The 21,709-nt window shown below is 38.2% G+C and overlaps 1 protein-coding gene across 1 annotated transcript; it reads left to right on the top strand.

Annotated features, from left to right (window-relative positions):
- Nucleotides 1-10,603: 10,603 nt before the first annotated feature.
- LOC124595403 (porphobilinogen deaminase) lies at nucleotides 10,604-16,682 on the top strand. The gene is made up of 7 exons (XM_047134132.1): nucleotides 10,604-10,966; nucleotides 11,960-12,032; nucleotides 12,167-12,350; nucleotides 12,448-12,533; nucleotides 13,054-13,235; nucleotides 14,671-15,005; nucleotides 15,303-16,682. The coding sequence occupies exons 1-7, from the start codon at nucleotides 10,922-10,924 to the stop codon at nucleotides 15,478-15,480; spliced, it is 1,083 nt and encodes a 360-aa protein (XP_046990088.1). The 5' UTR covers nucleotides 10,604-10,921; the 3' UTR covers nucleotides 15,481-16,682.
- Nucleotides 16,683-21,709: the final 5,027 nt, after the last annotated feature.

Here is a 21,709-nt window from a genome sequence, read left to right as displayed (position 1 = left end):
CTCCTGCCACCTTCAGAATTTGAAAGAGAGTATTCCAGTCAACATTGTCAAAAGCTTTCTCTCAGTCTACAAATGCTAGAAACGTAGGTTTGCCTTTTCTTAATCTTTCTTCTTAGATAAGTCGTAATGCCTCACGTTTTCCAACATTTCTATGCTGATCTTTCCCGAGGTCCGCTTCTACCAGTTTTTCCACTCGTCTGTAAAGAATTCACGTTAGTATTTTGCAGCTGTGCCTTATTAAACTGATAGTTCAGGTATTTTCACATCTGTCAACACCTGCTTTCTTTGGGATTGAAATTATTATATTCTTCTTCAAGTCTGAGGGTATTTCGCCTGTCTCATACATCTTGCTCATCAGATGGTAGAGTTTTGTCATGACTGGCTCTCCCAAGGCCGTCAGTAGTTCTAATGGAATGTTGTCTACTCCCGGGGCCTTGTTTCGACTCAGGTCTTTCAGTGCTCTGTCAAACTCTTCACGCAGTATAATATCTCCCATTTCATCTTCATCTACATCCTCTTCCATTTCCATAATACTGTCCTCAAGTACATCGCCCTTGTATAGACCCTCTATATACTCCTTCCACCTTTCTGCCTTCCATTCTTTGCTTAGAACTGGATTTCCATCTGAGCTCTTGATATTCATACAAGTGGTTCTCTTTTCTCCAAAGGTCTCTTTAATTTTCCTGTAGGCAGTATCTATCTTACCCCTAATGAGATAAGCCTCTACATCCTTACATTTGTCCTCTAGCCATCCCTGCTTAGTCATTTTGAACTTGCTGTCGATCTCATTTTTGAGACGTTTGTATTCCTTTTTGCCTGCTTCATTTACTGCGTTTTTATATATTCTCCTTTCATCAATTAAATTCAATATTTCTTCTGTTACCCAAGGATTTCTATTAGCCCTCGTCTTTTTACCTACTTGATCTTCTGCTGCCTTCACTACTGCATCCCTCAGAGCTACCCATTCTTCTTCTACTGTATTTCTTTCCCGCATTACTGTCAATTGTTCCCTTATGCTCTTCCTGAAACTCTCTACAACCTCTGATTTAGTCAGTTTATCCTGGTCCCATCTCCTTAAATTAGCACCTTTTTGTAGTTTCTTCAGTTTTAATCTACAGTTCATAACCAATAGATTGTGGTCAGAGTCCACATCTGCCCCTGGAAATGTCTTATAATTTAAAACCTGCTTCCTAAACCCCTATCTTACTATTATATAATCTATCTGATACCTTTTGGTATCTCTAGGATTCTTCCATGTATACAACCTTCTTTTATGATTCTTGAACGGAGTGTTAGCTATGATTAAGTTATGCTCTGTGCAAAATTCTACCAGACGGCTTCCTCTTTCATTTCTTCCCCCCAGTCCATATTCACCTACTATGTTTCCTTCTCTCCCTTTTCCTACTGACGAATTCCAGTCACCCATGACTATTAAATTTTCGTCTCCCTTCACTACCTGAATAATTTCTTTTATCTCATCATACATTTCATCAATTTCTTCATCATTTGCAGAGCTAGTTGGCATATAAACTTGTACTACTGTAGTAGGCGTGTGCTTTGTGTCTAGCTTGGCCACAATAATGCATTGACTATGCTGTTTGTAGTAGCTTACTTGCACTCCTATTTTTTTATTCATTATTAAACCTATTCCTGCATTACCCTTATTTGATTTTGTATTTATAACCCTGTAATCACCTAAGCAAAAGTCTTGTTCCTCCTGCCACCGAACTTCACTAATTCCCACTATATCTAACCTTAACCTATCCATTTCCCTTTTTATATTTTCTAACCTACCTGCCCAATTAAGGGATCTGACATTCCATGCTCCGATCCATAGAACGCCAGTTTTCTTTTTCCTGATAATGACGTCCTCTTGAGTAGTCCCCACCCGGAGATCCGAATGGGGTACTATTTTACCTCCGGAATATTTTACCCAGGAGGACGCCATCATCATTTAACCATACAGTAAAGCTGCATGCCCTCAGGAAAAATTAGGGCTGTAGTTTCCCCCTGCTTTCAGCCGTTCACAGTACCAGCACAGCAAGGCCGTTTTGGTTAATGTTACAAGGCCAGATCAGTTAATCATCCAGACTGTTGCCCCTGCAACTACTGAAAAGGCTGCTGCCCCTCTTCAGGAACCACACGTTTGTCTGGCCTCTCAACAGATACCCCTCCGTTGTGGTTGCACCTACAGTACGGGGCCATTTGTATCGTTGAGGCACGCAAGCCTCCCCACCAACGGCAAGGTCCATGGTTCATGGGGGGGGGGGGGGGGGGGTAATGTGAAGAGAAATGTGGTCATGCGGAAAATGTACCTCATGCCAGACAGGCGCTTCAGTTGTACAGCTGGAAAATGGCTGTAGCTTGCACTGAACTCCGTTATGGTTGCGCTGTACTGGCACTGCAGTCGGGAGACCGGCAAAAAGCCATAGCTTGCACTGAATTCTGGCGGACCGCATTTCCCATCATTATATAAGATGCCACTCCAAACGCCAATTAAATGTGGAACACATAACATTCGTGACTCCTGAGAACTTTCCTGGTGTGCACTGCTTTAACTGTATTTCCTCTTCTTTTTTTTAGTTGAATGAAAATTGTAATACTCAGTTACGTAATGCTTCCTGAATTTTAATCGTAACTCCACACAGTGGCCTTACACCAGATTGCTGCTATGTCAGACAAGTCATTCACCTGTGCTATCTGCGCGAAACTGGAGCAGGTCACTAGTCTTATATACTTTATTGTTATTATTATTAAAGTCCTGCCACACACCGTTGGGTGGCTTGCGGAGTATAAATGTAGATGTGTAGATGTGTAGTATATGTGGCACTTTAAAAGTGAGAGTAACTGCAAGTTGCATTTGGCATAAGGGAGGTGTAATAGACAGTAATAAACTGTGACTTCACCCCACCCCATGAGAACTCAAGCATCAATCTGCATTTGGGATAAACCTTACGTAACAAATCTTATGCCGTCCATGTTGGACTGTGGTTTAAAAACTGTGACTGTTTATGACATAAAAGATAAATGAAAACAATTACCTGCGCAAGTCACTTTTATTTTCTCCTATGCCACATTTCGAGTGTTTAAGACACACATTCAAGTGAATCAATGGAGTACGTTATATTTTTCTTTGATGGATGTAGCCAGTAGTTTCTGACACTCAAAACAGACAAATGGCTATAACCTACAAACAAAAATATGTTGAGTCGCCTGAAGATGAGAGATGGGAGAAGGTAAAAGCGACTGACACTTACAATTGTTTTACTTTATCTTTTAAACCCTACAAAACAATGTACAACTACAATACCAATGTGGTAAATCTACAAGATGAGCAAAGTCGAAAACTTTCCTCATGGAGAAGATGCAGCACCCTATCTGCACAGCTAGGAATCGCATAACAGAGAGCATTTCTTGTCATTTTTAAGTCTGCCACTTGTGTATGCTAAATTTTTCACTATATTCTATTTCCCACAATTTTAAACTTATTTTATCTTTTCAAAAAATTTGAATCTGGCTACAGTGGATACCATTTGGTTGTCAGAATTCACAATATTTATTCAGTTTCCACACATATCTAAGTTATCATCGAAATTGGAAAATGTCTGTGCTGCATTTACTTCTCAAATATCTGTAATATTGTAATAAATAACAAAAATTAAAATATTTGTTGGTTGGGTCTCTTACATATTGAGAAACTGTTCAATGCTATGTGTTCTAAATTATTAGATCTATGAATTTTATTTATCTGTAAAATAGTAGTTCAAAGTGGAGACTTGCTTTAATAGATGATGAGGAGTGTTGTCAATTATCTGGAATTAAAAGAAGCGGAAAGACTTGCATGGCTATTCACTTCTTCTTTTTGTAGTGTTCAAAATGATCTTTTAATTTCTGGACTGGATTTGTGCCTGCACTGCAGTTGCAGTAAAGGTGTTAAAATCTAGAGTGGGATGATACAAAACTCCTCTTTGAACAACAAAGCTACAAAGTCAGGACGGCAATTTGTGTCTTGCTTACAAGCCCTACTGTTCTGCTCAGGTCTATATGACCTGGAACAAGTATCTCTTTGTTGAAATCATTTTTTATATACAATGAGAAATTTGGAAGACCTACAGACTTACAAAGAACTGTTGGTAATTCTTTTCTGATGGTAAAAAAGTTTTACCCCAAATGGTAATATTAATGCACATTGTGTTCATATCAGTGTGACACAACAAGAAATCTTTTCAATTGACTGTCAGACGTTAGGGTCTTTTTGCAGGACAGAATTTTGTACTTTGGTATACTTTTCAGACTTCTGCCTCCATCAAACCAGAAACAGGCATTATTTCCATAGGAACATACAATCAAAAGCCCTGTACCAAAATAGTGTGATATATCTACCCAAAATAATGTTCAAAACCTCACCAAAAAACACACAAAACTCACATATATTTAAAATAGAATTAAAGAGGCTACTATTAAGTCAGAGTTTCTATAATGTTGATGATTTCTTTGCTATCCAAACAGATAGTGTTCATATTTTGATTTTTTGTGTAAACCTCCATTTTTGATCTTGCATGTAAAAAGAAGACAAAATATGTAAAGAGTAATTATGAAAATGTTAAAGTGTAATTAAGAAAATGTTATTTCCCGTATAGGATTTTTTAATAAACCTTTGTGTAAACCTAGATTTTTTCATATTTCATGTGAAAAGAAGACAAAATATGTAATGTGTAATTAAGAAAATGTTAAAGTGTAGTTACGAAAATGTTATTTCCCTTAATTGTTAAAAATGTAAATTGTGCTCTCTCTCTCTCTCTCTCTCTCTCTCTCTCTCTCTCTCTCTCTCTCTCTCTTTCTGAAATTACAAAAATTACTCCAGATAATTAAGATTTTTCCAAATGTGAAAACGTGTTTCAAGGTACAACTTGGTTGTGTACCTAGAAACAAGTATTCAATTGAAATTTAAAAGCCTTGCAGTCGAGCAAATTTTGTCAGTATTGTATGTAATAGTCTACCTTTTGCACTATTAGTCTACTTCACATCATTAATCAGTAAGTGAACTCAAATTAAACAGAAGTATTATCAAAAACTAGTAACTAGTTAACAATATTTTGAAGTAGAAGCTATTGGAAACTAACATAAATTTCCATTTTCAGGATAGGTAAAATTGTTAATACATTAAAGAAATTAGGTTCATTTGCAAGTATCACATGTTTCATAGTAAAACACCTTCTTCTGTTTCAAGGTACAATATGGTTTATGACAGATGAAGTATGACTTAGCTATCCTCTTGTTACATAAATAGTTTTAAAAATATATAACGTTTTACTCAACATAAAATTCTGTACCTAGAGAGTTAAAACATATTCCTAATAGCTTTAATATATTATACAAGATTTACATGTGTAGAATGGAAAATCGTTTACAAATGTGCACAAAACACATTATCATGTCTAACAACAACAAAAACTGTAGAAAACGGCAGAAACTGTGTATGGCAGACTCTAGTGCGGATTCCTTTATGTGATTCTAAAATCAGACACTAAACTTAAGTAGCACTCAAAAACATCATGTGTTCCTAGGTATACTATCTTCTAGGTCCAACTCTCTCCAATATTGTTATTTTGCCAAAGATTTTATTACATACAATAATGTAAGTATTATGAACAATGACTTGTATTGAGGACTCCACAGACAGGGGCTTCTATAACTTACTTGAACGCTATACTGTTAACACACAGTTTGTGATTAATCACCATCACAAACAGTTATTTAAGTTCTTGCGAGACAGAAGAGATTGTAAAGGCTTCTGATAGTCGAAATGCAGTCTCTCAATATTAAAATCATATAAGTAATGGTTCTAAGAGTGAGGATTCTGATGAACCCTACAGCCAATGCAACACAAACTTGTCATTTGCGAAATCATGATTTTGAATTATATGTCCATTTCTACAGCTCAGACAGCTTTATAGGCTCAACATCATGAAGACCACACTTCGAATTAAAGTGCCTGCAACTACCAAAATGACTGAAATATTATTTAGGATCAATATCCTATACTGCACTTTAAAATGAATTTATTGATGTGACAAACATCGAGTACAAGCATTGTTATGGCCAACACTGGATGACTCTTGTCAGTTTTCTCTACTAAGTATATCTCAGGTTGTTGTTCATTGCTGTTGCATATCGATTTCATAGCCAGTCTACAAAACACTTGTGGGATTAGGAAATGCACTTGAATATATTTCTGACAACAATATCACTGGAAATATTTTGTAAAATACCACATTTTGTGTATTGATAAAAAAAGTTACCACAGAAAAAAGCAGCACTCTAACAATCTTTGGGCATTTTTCAGTATTTGAGTAAAATGGTCAAACGTTATTCCCAAATTGTTCAGACAGTATATTCGAAGTAAGTCAGTAAAATACAGGATAAAAGCATGAGCACTCTGTGACGATTCCTCTCCCCAGTTCGATATAAAAGTGTATCTAGCAAAACCAAGTCCTGCCAATATGTTTAGTAGAAATATGTATTAAGAAACGAGGTTCTGGCAACGTTATAACTGCGTGCAGTGTGGTCAAGAACAGGTAGCATAAACTGTACATTGTGCCGGAGCTGTCCCATTAGCGCCGGCCGGCACGGTAGCTCAGCCCGTGTTCGGTCAGAAGGTTAGCTGCCCTCTGTAATAAAAAACAAACTAAGTGAATGGATCAATGATGAACTTGAACAAGCATCATGGGACGTCCATTCTGAACAGATACGACGACCAATACAAAAATTTTAAAAACTCAGTGAGATGAGGCAATCAATGTCGCGGGAACGATATGTAGACTCGCTGATGTTCGATTGGTGTGTGCGCCAAACATCCTTTTTTCAGTTAAAGCATCAATTTGTATTCAATTTACATTTCCACGATGTTGTGTCTTTGTATTTCCTTCTGTTGCTGTTACCTTTATTTAAACATTAAGACATAGCACGAACATCTTAAATACGTAAACTACCACTTCATTTTGTTCAAACAATCGAAAATCCAGGATGGAATGTAACAATATTATGAAAAGGAAAGTTGCTACTCACCGTATAGCGGAGATGCTGAGTCGCAGATAGGCACAACAGAAAGACTGTCACAAATAAAGCTTTTGCCCGATAAGGCCTTCGTCAAAAATAGACACACACACTGACGACTGCAATCTCAGGCAAGTGAAGGCTGGCTTCAGTTACCTGAGATTTTGTTTTGTTCATGGCACAAATAAAGCCAGTAGAAATTAGCAGTGGATACAGTAACATCGTCTGTAACCTATGAGGTACAAAAAACACAATAGGTAGGCTACACTAGACTGCACATTATGCTACATATAAATAATTCCATTCTGTATGTTTGAGTTCAGGTTTATCTTCACAGAGCCGGTATGTAAACGTATGAGCAATGTTCACTTTGGAGATGATGTTCAAAGTAACCACCTTGCATTTGCAAACACTTCACCACTCGTTGGATCATACTTTGCTGGACCTTACACAACACACCTGCATCCCCATTGCTGAACTGGCTGGTACACCCATGGCTGGGTACTATAAAATTGTTCCTTTAAGTGTTCCCAAAAATAAAGTTCTAGTGAATTAAAGTCCTGAGAACGAGAAGACCAGAGCTTTGGACGTCCGCGAACAGTACATTTCCCTGGAAATTGTTCATTTAAATATTTATCACGTACATTCATTCCGAAGTGTGGCAATGCACCGTCATGCTAAAACTATAGATGTCACTGAACATCCAGTGGAGCACTTTCTAATGTGTCAAAGTACTGCAAAAAAATGTAGGATATGGAGGCGCATTCAACTTGTCTGGCAATAGGTAAGGGCCCAAAATCACTCCACCCACAATTACAGCCCACAGGTTTATGCCAAAGCGTGCCTGAAAGCCACGTTCATGGGCGACATGTGGGCGGTGTTCCGACCAATAATGTCTGTTGTGGAGGTCGAAAATACCTTCACGAGTGAAGTTAGATTCGTCAGTCCACATTATGTTTTACATAAAATGTTCGTTAGCTTCCACTTGGTGCAAAAGCCATTCACGAAACTGTACTCGTCGAGTGCAGTCTTCTGGCCACTGGTGTTGAGTTCATGTGTAATGATATAGATGCTGTTCTTCATCGTGTAACACTTCAGTAACTTGTTTTTTTTTGTTTTTTTTTTTTTTTTAATTTGTGGTAAAGTTTATCGGACCAAACTGCTAAGGTCATCGGCCCCTAAGGTTACACACTATTTTAATCTAACTTAAGCTATTTATGCTAAGGACGACACACACACCCAAGTCAGAGGAAGGACTCGAACCTCCGCCGGGGGCAGCCGGGCGGACCGTGCAAGACGCCCTAGACCGCGCGGCTCAGCGACCGATCTTTGAAGTATCTGGAACTATCTTGGACTATCACAGGTTCTTCGCCGAGGTGACTGGTGAACTGTTTCAATACGTGCGTCCTTTGTTTGTGGAGTATGTCTAGCTCTTGGACGATCTCTGTCTGTTACTTGTGGACGAAGATTACCGATATCCCGAAGGCATTGCTCCAGGCGACGAAAACCATTCTTATCGCGATTTTTGAGGGTATCGTGCAGCGTACGCACGAGCAGTAGCAGTAGCTTTGTTATCGGATGCATCCAGCACCAAAAGCCTATCAACATACTTATCGTGTACTCTATCGTGAAGCTGCCCTACATGAACGTCACAGGAGCAGTTATGGTTGTGCACTTCACAGCTGGTAGACATATGCATGCAGTTTGATGGATCGCACTGTCGTGTGATAGGCTACTGTCATGTGACAAAATGATTTCCTACTTACAAACGACGAGAACTAAGGAATGGACATCTAAAAATAAAAAGGAACCTGAAGAGGATTCGAACAATGATGGTTGATGTCCCAGTAGTTTACTCTGTGAGCTACGACTGCTAGTACAGTAAAATAGGGTGATACACATTCCACTATACATTCCGATGTGCTGCACAGTGTGACAGTGTTGCCAGCTCCTCGTTTTCATACATCTGTTTTCGAAATTCACCCAATCTGATTTTGCTAGACTGAGCGAGGTGGAGCAGTGGTTAGCACACTGGACCCGTATTCGGGAGGACGGCGGTTCAAACCCATGTCCGGCCATCCAGATTTAGGTTTCCTGTGATTTCCCTAAATCGCTCCAGGCAAATGCTGGGATCCTTTCTCTGAAAGGACACGGCCGATTTCCTTCCCCATCCTTGAAACAATCCGAGCTAGTGCTCCATCTCTAATGACTTCGACGTCGACAGGACGTTCATCCCAGTCTTACAGCCTTTATATTTTCCTTTTGATTTTGCTAGATAAAATTTTACCTTGAATCTGTAAGACGAATCGCATGCCACTCTCCAACTGCGGAATTTTTCTTCACCCTGTATACTGGAAAAGTAAATACATCCAGACCCCCCCCCCCCCCCCTCCTCACCACCCAAAAAACTATCAAGATATCATGATTGCGTTTAATTTCATCACTGAACTAACAAATCAGAACGTGACTTTTTATTTCCTACAAACTGGAACAGTGGCTGCTGCAAACGAAAGACAATTTGGTGGCAAAAGATTTCTTTCTACAACAGTCTTGATGTTTCTGTTTGCAACACTTACATTCTGTGGACTTCTGTACACAATAGTTGGAATGTAACTGACAGACAAGAAAGGGATATTCTTGTAACAACTTGGGAAATCGCTCATATTATAATATTGTGTCAAGAAGAAATCTTGCAAGATCAGACGAAAAGTGAGGACCGTCAAGAATATCCAACAACCTGAAAAAAATTATTTCAGTGTCAGAGACAACAACAACAGGAATAACAGTATAACTGCAAGTTATACCCATGTGACGATGTCAATAAGAATAAAACGAACTTGTGTAGAATAAGCAAAAGAAATATTTGTCAAGCTCAAATCACCTATTTGTGTACAAACTTAAAGCGCTGATGATAAAATAACTGTTGCAAGTTTGCATTGCATACATGTGTTAATTAGATTCTCTAGCTAGAATACGAATGAAGTGACATTGGTATTATGATTATTACTGAAAAAAGCTTACTGTACGGTACGCAATGTACAGAGATATTACTAACCTCCCATTTAGAACAACTGAGTTTTCAGTCCAAGTAGGTATTCCTTTCCTAGTTTATATGCAATTTTAACAGATCCGGTAATATTGGACTGAACCAGTGTATTGGTACCAGCAGTGTATTCGAGGAGAGCAGAAATGATTATCTGACGCGAGCTGCAAGTATTAGTTACAGATAAATAAAGAATAAAAGTTCTGCAAGTGATGCTTCAACTTTTCCACGAATTGTTTTTGCCGACTTTATATAATGCCCCTTCTTCTCAACTGCCTTCTTCTCTCTTCCGTCTTCTCAGCGCAAAGGTAAGCCTCATCATTTGACGATGTTGGGTCTGTGTTCTGTAACAATGAGCTCGCTGCTCTGCAGTTATCGAGCAGCTTCGGGTGATTCCGTGCGAGTTCGGTACTGTGGGGCCGAACATGGAGGGGGCCGAAGCTACAAAGCAAGTCAGCGTCGACACAACATATCGATAAGGAGTGAGATCGACGTAAATATCCTTGAAACAGTGAGTGTCCGCCAGTAGCACTACAGGAGCGGAGTGAAGTGGTTGGAGTGTGGTTGTGTATAGTAAATGTTTATGAATGACCATGGCTTACTGATGAGGACGTACTTGAAATCCCAAATCGTATAATATTAGCTTCCACAATCTACTGCAGTGTCAGTAATTGTGGATTTAAGGTGAATGTGAATAAAAATTAGTGATAGTGTATCTGGTGCTTAGTTGTGATTACATCGCCTGGAAGTGTGACCTACTTCGTTTAGAGCAGCTTTCGAAAGTAAAACCGCTGTATATACTACATTAAAAGATAGTACAAAATGAGGGGAGACAACTGCATCCGTGTCGGATCAAGGAAGAGTGAGGTGAGTTTTTAATAGTGGTTTAAGTATTAACATACTTGAAGTATGAAAAATACGGAGGGTGTCCAAAACTTAACTGTTACCAGACTAAAGTGTGTATTCTAGTAGCCATTAGCAATTATATTAATACTCATTACTGACAAGCGTCCCGTCGTAGCAACTGATTTGCTTTTTTGGGCTAGATTCGCTGTGAACGAATGACCACGATTTTTTAGCAACCATCCCACCCCCACCCTCAGATGACAGTAGTGATGTCCATTAGACTAAAAATGGAGGAAAGTCTTCACGTGGAATGTCAACCGTTACTAACTGATTTTCTCGCAGGACGAGTTTCTTGTGTCATGATCTGGTGAGAGAGCAAATCTGGAACTGAGATCCTTAATTAGGGCCTAATCAAGTATTAGAGCAAGGCCAACGAGTGGAACATTAGTTTCGTTTAATACCGGACGATAATGTAGCGTCAATTCAAAATTCTAAGGGAATCGAATCACGGTGAGAGGTTGCCTCGACCTGGTTATAATTTGATACACGTCTGTTCTATTTCCTCGTTTATTCTACCATGCGTAAGTAGAAATACTTCGACAACGCCAATGTCACCTTAAATTGAAACTGCAGTGTGCTATTTCATACCAGGAAAAAAAGAGCCACCTCAGGTGAAAGTACGAAGTCCCTCTACATCACTGATATATGAATTTGTTTCCATGGAGTCACTGATAATTTCACTAGTTACACCTATCGCATTGTAAGATCGCAGTAAATTCTTTGTCTAACACCTTTCGCAACTCGTGTCATTTGTAGCAGAATTGCCTATCCTAATGTCAAAGTAAGCATCACTTACAGAAAGCATTTCTCCGTAGAGCCTATGGGCTTCATTAAATTTCTGTGCGGTATTTTAGCTTACTATAAAGTTACTATGTAAGTGTGGATATATATTCAGAAAATACCATGAACAGCCCAGCAAACATGTTTTAATACATTTCTTTTCTTTTCCTCCAGCTGGCCCTCATTCAGACAAGATATGTTGTATCGTGCCTAAAGGAGAGGTACCCAGAAAAGAAGTTCGAAATCAGTAAGATACTATTTTTTTGTGTTGATATGTTATCGACAATAAGTTTCAAATCAATATTTGCAGTTGGTTTTATAAGATATGTTTAGCAGTTGCATCATTATGAAGGCATTCAAAATGTACATTATTATTTCCAGTCACTATGAGCACAACTGGCGATAAAATATTAGACAAACCTTTAACAAAAATAGGAGAAAAAAGTTTATTTACGAAGGAGTTAGAAACAGCTTTAGCGGATGAATTGGTAGATTTTGTTGTTCACTCTTTGAAAGATCTTCCAACAACTCTGCCATATGGAATGTGTATAGGTGCGGTCTTAAGGTATGTCTCAATGCATCTTATAAGATCATCATTCTAATAATTATGCTAAGATTATATTTTTTAATACTTCAAATATTTTTTTTATTTTTTTTTTCAGTCGAGAAGATCCGAGGGATGCAGTAGTTATGCACGAAAAGCACAGTAATAAGACGTTATCAACATTGCCAGAAGGAAGCGTTATAGGTAAGAGCCTATAAAGTTTTAAATGATCTTTAAAGGAACAATGGAAGTGAGGCAGATTATGTAGAGAGATTTTGGCATGATTTCTGTTGAATTTCTCAATATCTGAGTGAGATAGGAAACAGTGTTGGAAATCTGGATTCGTTGTGATGTTACTATTTTACTTTCAATTATGTTTATTTTCCTCTTTGTGTCATCAGAATGTCCCCATGATTTTCAGTAGTTATTTGATTTGGTGAATTATTTGACCCTTTATTTACATCTTTGGTGTGATATCAGTGACAGACAATTTTATTTTTATTAAAATTATTAGTTTATATGTTGATTGTTACAGGATCTTGTGATTAGATTCATTTCTTAATGAATCTGTGTGTAGTCTCTCTCTTGGTTATTGTATGTTCTCTTGCAGGCACTAGGATATAGATAAGAGTTTCTTATGTTCTGTTGTATTGATTAATGAATACATAACAATATATTATGTGTACACATACTGGTACACCTATTTTTTATTTTATTTTTATAGGGACTAGCTCACTGAGGCGGAAGGCTCAGTTAAACAGGAAGTATCCACACTTGAAAGTCATAGATATAAGGGGAAACCTAAACACAAGACTGGCAAAACTTGACAAAGGTGACACATTTGATGCCATAGTGCTTGCTGCTGCTGGTATAAAAAGGATGGACTGGGAGAAGAGGATCAGTGAGGTAAGGAAGATATAACAAGTATTTTTAGTAGACTAATATTAAATTATTTGTGTTACCAACAGAACCATAAGTGATAAATGGATGTAAATATATGCAATTGTCATTTCATAACCATGGTCACAGCTACTCTTGGATGTAATGAAGAGAAACAGTCAGCTTCAGGCATGTCCCCTGGTGAGCTTTACAAACTGTGTGTCAGTAAACTGCACACAAATAAATTGAAGCAGTGGAGAACGTGATACAATCTGCCAGCTTCGATCACTGGCACTTGCCAAATTTCGAGCTTGCATCATCAGCTGAGGATCACGAGGAGGTGCCCAGTTGAAGTATCATGTAGTGTAGTTGACGACCAGCGGCAAGGAGGCTGTGGGAAGAAAAGAGGTGGCTTGCACAAAATTTCTAGGTTGTATGTTGAATAGCAGGTAGCTCTAAATGTAGAAAAATTTAATTTAATGCAGATGATTAGGAAAAACAAATGCCTAATGTTACAAAAATTGTGAGAGCAGTGACATCACTAATCTGTTCAGAACGGCAGTATTGTGACCATCACAACACCATAAATAAGGCAATCTTGTCATTCCCCCATCTTGTAGCTTGGACTTCGAAATGTGCCTCTTAACAGATATGACTTTATTGTGTTAGTTAACCTCTGAATTTATTTTAAAAAAGCCAGTAATGTTTATTTGCCCATGGTGTAAAATGGAAACATTACTTGTGATCATGTGTACTCGTTGGTCATTTTAAAGGGGAAGATATAAGGGAGGCTGCCTTACATGACCAAAAATATATATTCCTTTAAACTGTGAGGCAGAATTTCTTCCCAGTATGTACCTTCAGGAGCCAAAACATTCAGGACTCCCAATAGACATACACAAATTAAAAGTCCACAACACCATGATGGAATGTAAGTTGTGCTGAAAAACTGATCTTTGGCATAGTCTGGGGTATAGGTTAGGTTGGATGCTGACAATTTGGTTGTGAGTGAGTAAAGCCTACGAATGTGCATATGAAAACTTGGCTGTGGTGAAATATCAATCTGCAGTGTAGTTCGAGGACTAGATGAGGTTGAAAGATGACAGTTTGGTAAAGCGTTTAGTTAATCCAAAAACCTAAATGGTATACCTTCATTTAGCTTTTAGTTTCACTTTAGTGGTGTATAATTCACACATTTCAAGTGTGTTTTGATATATTGTTGGAACCTTAAACTTGTAGAGTGAAAACTTTTTACTTTTGAAATAATAATTAAATATAATGAGGTAAAATATTGTTTCAGGGATCTGCTAAGTACTCTCTCTCTCTCTCTCTCTCTCTCTCTCTCTCTCTCTCTCTCTCTCTCTCTCTCTCTCTCTCTCTGTGTGTGTGTGTGTGTGTGTGTGTGTGTGTGTGTGTGTGTGTGTGGTTCCCACATATACTTACTTAGCTTTGCCTCCCACAGATGCTAGATGCAAATGAACTCATGTACGCTGTGGGCCAAGGTGCCCTAGCAGTGGAGTGCCGTGAGGATGACCTTGAGGTACTTTCATTATTGGAACCATTGCATCATGGTGCCACAGCCCTGAGGGCACTCTCAGAGCGAGCATTCCTGCGTACATTAGAAGGTGGTTGCTCCGCTCCTGTAGCTGTAGTATCTTCTTACACAGATGGCACACCAAGAGCCACACTGTCATTAACTGGCGCCGTCTGGAGCCTGGATGGTTCACAAACTTTGAAGAGAGGAGCCGTATGCCACGTACGGTATCATGAAGAAGATGATGATGGTGAGCCTCCCAGGTGGGTACTTGCACCTGCACAGGTAATAATTAGAGGTATCAAATGAATAGCTGTGGAATATAAAGTTTTCAGCACTAATAATGAACTTTCAAGGAAAATGGACAAAAGAAAATATGGAAAATTTCATTGGTTGTAGTTTTTTTTCCTTTTATGTATGGCAGTATTACTGTATTTGAATGGTATAAACGCGGGTTTTGTTGTGTGTCATTAGCTGAGTTTTGTGATCGAAGATAAGTGTAGCTCTTGTAAAACATACCACAGCAATACACCAGCTAATGGAAGAATTTTATATTGCAGCAAATGCCCATACCGAATGCCAAAACTGTTTTGTAGCATGGCACCAGCATCTCTCTCATATATGGACCTTGAAGAAGCAGAGAAGCTTGGAGAAGATCTGGCAATGAGCATGATTAAAGGTGGAGCCCTCACCATTATGGCTGAGGCTAAGAAGAAAAATGAAACAACACCAAGTTGATACTATTTATATAAGTAGTCAGCTGTTGTTAAATTATTTTTCTGCTGTAAAGTTGTGTATGTGCACAATGCCCTCTCATTTGTGGAACATCAGTTGTTTCGCTGAAACACAAAACTACGGAGTGATTGTTGTGTTAACTGCAGTTAAGTGCATTTATGCTTGAGGAAAGCGTTCTTTGACCCTGGATGGATGTAATGCAGTGTTCATTTGTTGCAGTTGAACACAGTATTGAGTACAAGTATTTTGTTTCAAGATCCAACATTATTGCATTGGTGTGTATAGTGTAAGCTTCTTCATACCATGTGGCACTTTCACATCCTGTATTCAGTGTCATGCTCAGTCAAAATCAAGAGATGTAAAAACCATAGTTAAATCATAATGACAATGGTGCTGCTGTTCTGCGATTTGAAAATTTGTGATTTATACTAGTTCTGATGACAGACCAGCTGCTGCTTGATATTCATAGCTGCTACAGAAATTATCAATTTGTATTTTTAAAATTGTCAGGCCTTTTTTTACAATGGAGGGATGTGACAGAAGGTGCTGAACTCTGATACCAGGATCAAGTGCTACATACTATCATTGGACAGAGAGTAGGAGTGGAAAGGGAGAGCGCATGTATTTTCTTCTGACATAAGTTGCCCTTGAAATATGCCTTTTAAGTAGAGAGCCTGCTCAAACTGTGAACATTTGTAACTGTCAAAACTAAATGTTAATAAGGCATGTTTTTTTTCTGTATTAGCTGTAAACACAGATATGCATTCCATTGTATCCAGCTACAGCTGTCTTCAATTTGAAACATATTTAAGAGTCCCTAATGTCAGTATTTATAATGAATTGTAATTCAAAGCTGCCTTGTTGTAATGAGTGAAATGCAGAATGGTTTTTTGTGATTTTGGAGAGCAGACAAAAACTCTGGGCTGTACTTAATGTCCAATACCTGTTGCAGTTAAAGTCTCACACCATGGAGCGGACATCATAGAGATCATTCTTCACTTATTTTTTGCATGGTAAAGTTACCATTATTAAGTGATGCATTGTGGCCAGTCAGGAAATAATGCTGTTATTTGAGACAGGGGTAGACACCTAGAGAAAAAATTCCTTGCTGCAAGATCTAAGTGTTAACTTCAGGAGCAGGTTTAAATTTGCACATATGTTGGTAATGTCTGTTTGTTAAATAAATGTGATGTGGACAACAGATACATACTCAGGTGTAAAAAGCAGCTCTGCAGCAGAGAGATGCTTAACTTCTCAACATTGTTCCTTATTAGACTGAATGGTTTTGTAGTTGCTTGGTTCTAAGTATTTAATTTCAGTGTTGTAATATAGTTGTGATGTGCATTTGCATCTGGATGATCTCGTGTGCACAAAACAAATGCTTAACGCGCGCGCGCGCGCGCGCGCGCGGGTGTGTGTGTGTGTGTGTGTGTGTGTGTGTGTGTGTGTGTGTGTTAAGACATTTATTTTTATAAAACTGTAAATAAACTTTTATATTTATGGAGTTATAAATTGTGTGATGTTTCATTTTCATTCTGAGAAGTGTGCCTCCAATAATAATGAATGAAATAGAAAATGAATGACTTGCTATTTGTGTAAAGCCTGACCCTGTCAAAAGATTTGTAAATGGTTGAAATTATGTATATTTGTATTTACCCTCTGTGGAAGTTTTCTTTGAGAAAAAGCAATGTATTTGCCACCAAGTTCAGTGCTTGGGCTCAATTTTCTGCAGTTACATTAAACTGTTGCCTATGAACAGCACTGATTCTACAAGATTGGTTGGAAAGGGTGTACCATTCCACTTAAAAGGGCTGTTTGGTATAATCAAATAGTCATGAGTCATCTCTTTGTCTTTTAATATGTTGACTACCAGCAAAGCATAGTGACGTCCATTTCACTGGCAGGTCGGGCCATAGCATCAGATGTGGAGCTCTGCTGTGACCGTGCGTTGGCCTTGTTGCAGTCAATGCATTAACAAGAAGCCGTCTTGTATTTACAGTGTAAATACCTTCCATGAATCATCTGAAGATTTACGACCCTAGGCTCAGAATGCAGTGGTTACAGATTACTAAAATAAATCTATCGTATTGTTCGTTAAACTAGAAAGCAATTGAAGTTACTTGCTGAGAAAGTTCACATTTTATTGAACACACAAATAAAATGAGCTCAACCCATGTTGTATGTTGTAAATATATTAAGACAACTATTGCACATACAGTGTCCATGATTGATTTTATACTATATGGTGCTTTGAAAGGTATGAGAGACAAGTATGTCTTAAACTGCTTTCTTGGTGTCAAGAGTAACATCTGCAAGTAATTTTGCAGATTGGGTCATTTCTTACAGAGTGAGTTTACTGTTCTTGCTCCGTACTGCACATTACAATAGAGAGTTAAGAGGGTTATCATCTCGGGGATGTTCATTGCACATACCGACAAGAAATGGCACTTGTGAAATTGGTCCCAACCAAATCTTGCAATGTAAACAACAAAAACATCACGAGTACACCAGTGAAGATAGCTACTATAATATGGGAAACAGAATCATAATTGCAGAAGATTGATTCTTGAGGAGGCAATGACTAGTTTCAGAAGGACATCTAAATACCTTGAAAATTGTTGCTCAATGTCCAACATAAGTACATATTGGTTTGATGTAATGTCATGGCATCCATGTTTTTTCATTGATTGTGAATTCACAGAGTTCAAATGAAATATGCACCCAGTGAAACATATGTAGGGACAGTGAAAAGTTCTTTGCCTGGCATTTTGTGCACTATTTTGCAACATAATCCCCTTTTGTCGCAATGCACGATGTCCAACACACTTTTGTAGCTAAATTTCTTCTGTGGAGTATTATTTTGAAAGTTCTGCAAAATACTTATCTACAGTAGTCAGAGGGTGAAAAATGAATACGGGTGTTGTTCCAAATAATTTTTATTTCAAATCTTCCCATTGCCAAAATAACTTTATGTGCATGCATATTGGGCTATGGTGAACATTCGTCTAATGTGACACTTTCTTTGCTTTCTTCTGTTTAATTCTTCAAGTAAAGTGTACTATACTGTTTCATTTTGTATGCCTGTATTTTCAACTGTTTCACACACTTTTATTCAACCTGCTGTTAAGTATCTTATTTTGTACTGATGGAACTTCAAGCAAAGTGTAGCCACATTCAGTCTCTGCTCTCTGCCATCTATTTTTCTGGAAATGCAGCAGCAGACTTCTTATAAACATCCACCAACTTCGAATGAATTTCCATTCATGATACTTTCTTTTAAAAGCCATTTTACCCTTGACTTCCATATTGAGTATCATATACCATCAAACTAAATTCAAGATTCCATTGGTGTCAGTACTGTCTGTTTCAGACAGAGATCTTTGACCCTTGCTCACATTTACTCTGGTTGGACAACATTTACATTGCGAAACTAGAGAAGGCAATGAGATTATTCAGGCGACTTTATTTTTGCAGGAGAAAAGTTAAGCACATCATCATCGAAGTCAACCAACTTAACACTCTCATAAGCTACTTTCATGTAATGTGGGTCCATAGCTGAAAGCAATACGACATTTTGCTAAAAATATCCTCATAAGCGATTACCTCAACAACAGGCTCGAAATGAGACCTGAGCACCTGTGACCATGTCACTCCAATTCATGGCACTTGCTCATGTCAGATACTGTTTCTGGGACTTCCAGGACCAACAACTTACATGTACTAATTAAATTTTCTTATGTTAGTGTCCAGAATTGGAACTACTAAACCACAGTAAATCATTGTTGAATGACACATTAATTGCCACCATTACTAACTGTTATTGCTTTTTAACCAATAAGTCAGTGTCACAGTTCAGTGTCTCTATCTGCTACAATGTTACCAATTTCCCTCACCCTTTTTCAAAGTTGAACCAGTACTAAAGGATGTCTGTTTCATAATGTGAGAGCGGGGAACACACAAAATTTAACAATACAGAAGGCACACATTTACTGATAAATAAGAGTGGGATTTTACTGTAAGAAGGATGAGAGGCTAAAAACATTGAAATTTCATTTGTGGTTGGTAAGTTGGGAGCAAGACACGAGGGAGAGGGAAAGTCACTATGAACATTGAGTTATAAAGTACATAATAGGATTATGAGTAGACAATACACGAATGGTAGAGGACAAAGAAATGAAAGAACGAAGTAAATCCTTAATACAAACTACTATGCAATTCAGCATATAAGTAAAAGAAAGATAAAATGCACCTTCCTTGAATACCTGAACAGCTAACATTCAGTAGAGAAGTATTTTCACACTTTTGTACTTAGTTTTGTGGCTTCCACTAGAGTTATGAAACTTATTCTGTTTATCTCCATGTGATCTACCTCCCCTTTTCTAATCACATTGAACCTAGCAAGAACCGACTCTTTAATAATCCTAGAGTGCCAAATTGAACACACTCAAACAGTGGTCTGACCTGAATGAACTTTTATCCATGCATTATACAGGTAGAACCCTATACACAACTGTAAATGCAGGTCATACACCTAAAGGAAGACTATCTTAAACAACAATTTCAGTGTCTTATCTAACCATATGAAGTCCACATCATCTGTAGAAATGCTGATAGATATGACAAGTCTCATATTGAGAGGTATTGTTCCTTCATATTTTCACTTTGTACAAATAGTCAATGGATGCAGCCAATTATGCAGACTGGGCCAGATACCGTCTGATCTAGTGCCACACACATTCAATGTAGAAGATATCTGGGAGCTCATAACAACCTGGGTAGTGTGAGTAGTTTGTGCAGCAGACCCAGAGCTTTCCTCCACCATCATACAAACAGGAAAAAAAAAATGGATGGGACGATGATATGCTGGTCTTCTTCGACAAATGACCGAGTTGCACAACAGTTGCGTGACATGAGAAATAATCCAGTGATGCCTGGAGGTGGTGCTGTATGTTGTCACCAGATACACACTGGCAGTTGCTGCTCACGTGGTCAATGTGTCACTCAATAAACACCATCTTTCACTTCAAGACTGTCATCACTAACCGCAGCTTTACAACAGTCGCCCCTCAATCTGCAGATTTTGCTACATTGTTTGAGGCAGGTTGCACAATGATGAATTGAAGGGTGAAGCGTGGTTGCTTGTACCTCAGAGTCCAGCAAACAGTTCCTGACGGTCCTAGCTGACACTACTGAGTGCAGTGTTATTTATAATTTGTGTTGTGCACACAATACCACACGTTCTGTGTAGCTCTGAGAAAGGACTCATCTGAAAGCTACCGAAGTTCCGTCTTGTTTTTGTAGCTTTTGACAAACGTGATTTGTAATTCTACAATTGTGATTTTCCTCTTTGTAATTGAGTAAACTGCTGGTGAATGCATCTTGTATAATGTAAAATTTCTGAATTTCTTAAGTTTGCAATGTTCTCAAAACATCATGTAAGCTGAATATCTACTGCCCAGTTGGTTATCATCATTTTTGATCTAACCAAATTAGTATCTAATCCATGATCTGATTTGTGTTTTATACCAGCAAGAAAATATGAAGTTATAAAGATTTTTGCACATAATTAAGGTACATCTACATATGTGTTCCGTAAGCCAATGTATGGTTTTCGCAGTGGATGGTACTCTGTACTGCTGCTAGTCATTTCCTTTCCTGTTCCACTTGCAAATAGAGCGAGGGAAAATGACTGCCTATATGCCTCTATATGAGCCATAGTTTCTCTTACCTTTTCTACATGCTCCTGACGTGAAATGTACATAGGCAACATAGAATCATTCTGCAGTCAACTTCAAATGTTCATTCTCTAAATTTTCTCAGTGGTGTTCCTCGAAAAGATGCCATCCCTCCAGGGATTCCCATTTCAGTTCCCGAAGTACCTTCATAATATTTGCATGTTGTTCAAACCTACCAGCCTCTGAACTGTTTTTATGTCTTCCTTTAGTCAGCCTGGTGCAAATCCCAAACACGTGAGCAGTACTCAAGAATGGCTTGTCCTAGTGCCTTACCGATGGTAGACAATGAAATCCTCATAACTTCATCTGACTGTAAAAACCTCATGACTCCATATCAAAGAGAGATTTGAAAGTGCATGAATTTCTCTACTTTGTCAATAACGAGGCCTCTACTATATAGTTAAGTACATAGCAACATTATCTGTGTCACTTTTTTTAAGAAACTGTTTTTGCTTTTCCTGTAAAGTTTAACATAATGGAATTCTACAATTGTGATT

The sequence above is a fragment of the Schistocerca americana genome, chromosome 2, assembly GCF_021461395.2.
Source record: "Schistocerca americana isolate TAMUIC-IGC-003095 chromosome 2, iqSchAmer2.1, whole genome shotgun sequence".
Taxonomy (NCBI): Eukaryota; Metazoa; Arthropoda; class Insecta; order Orthoptera; family Acrididae; genus Schistocerca; species Schistocerca americana.
The sequence above is the reverse complement of the archived record's forward strand: the minus strand, read 5'-3'. Positions and strand labels throughout refer to the sequence as shown.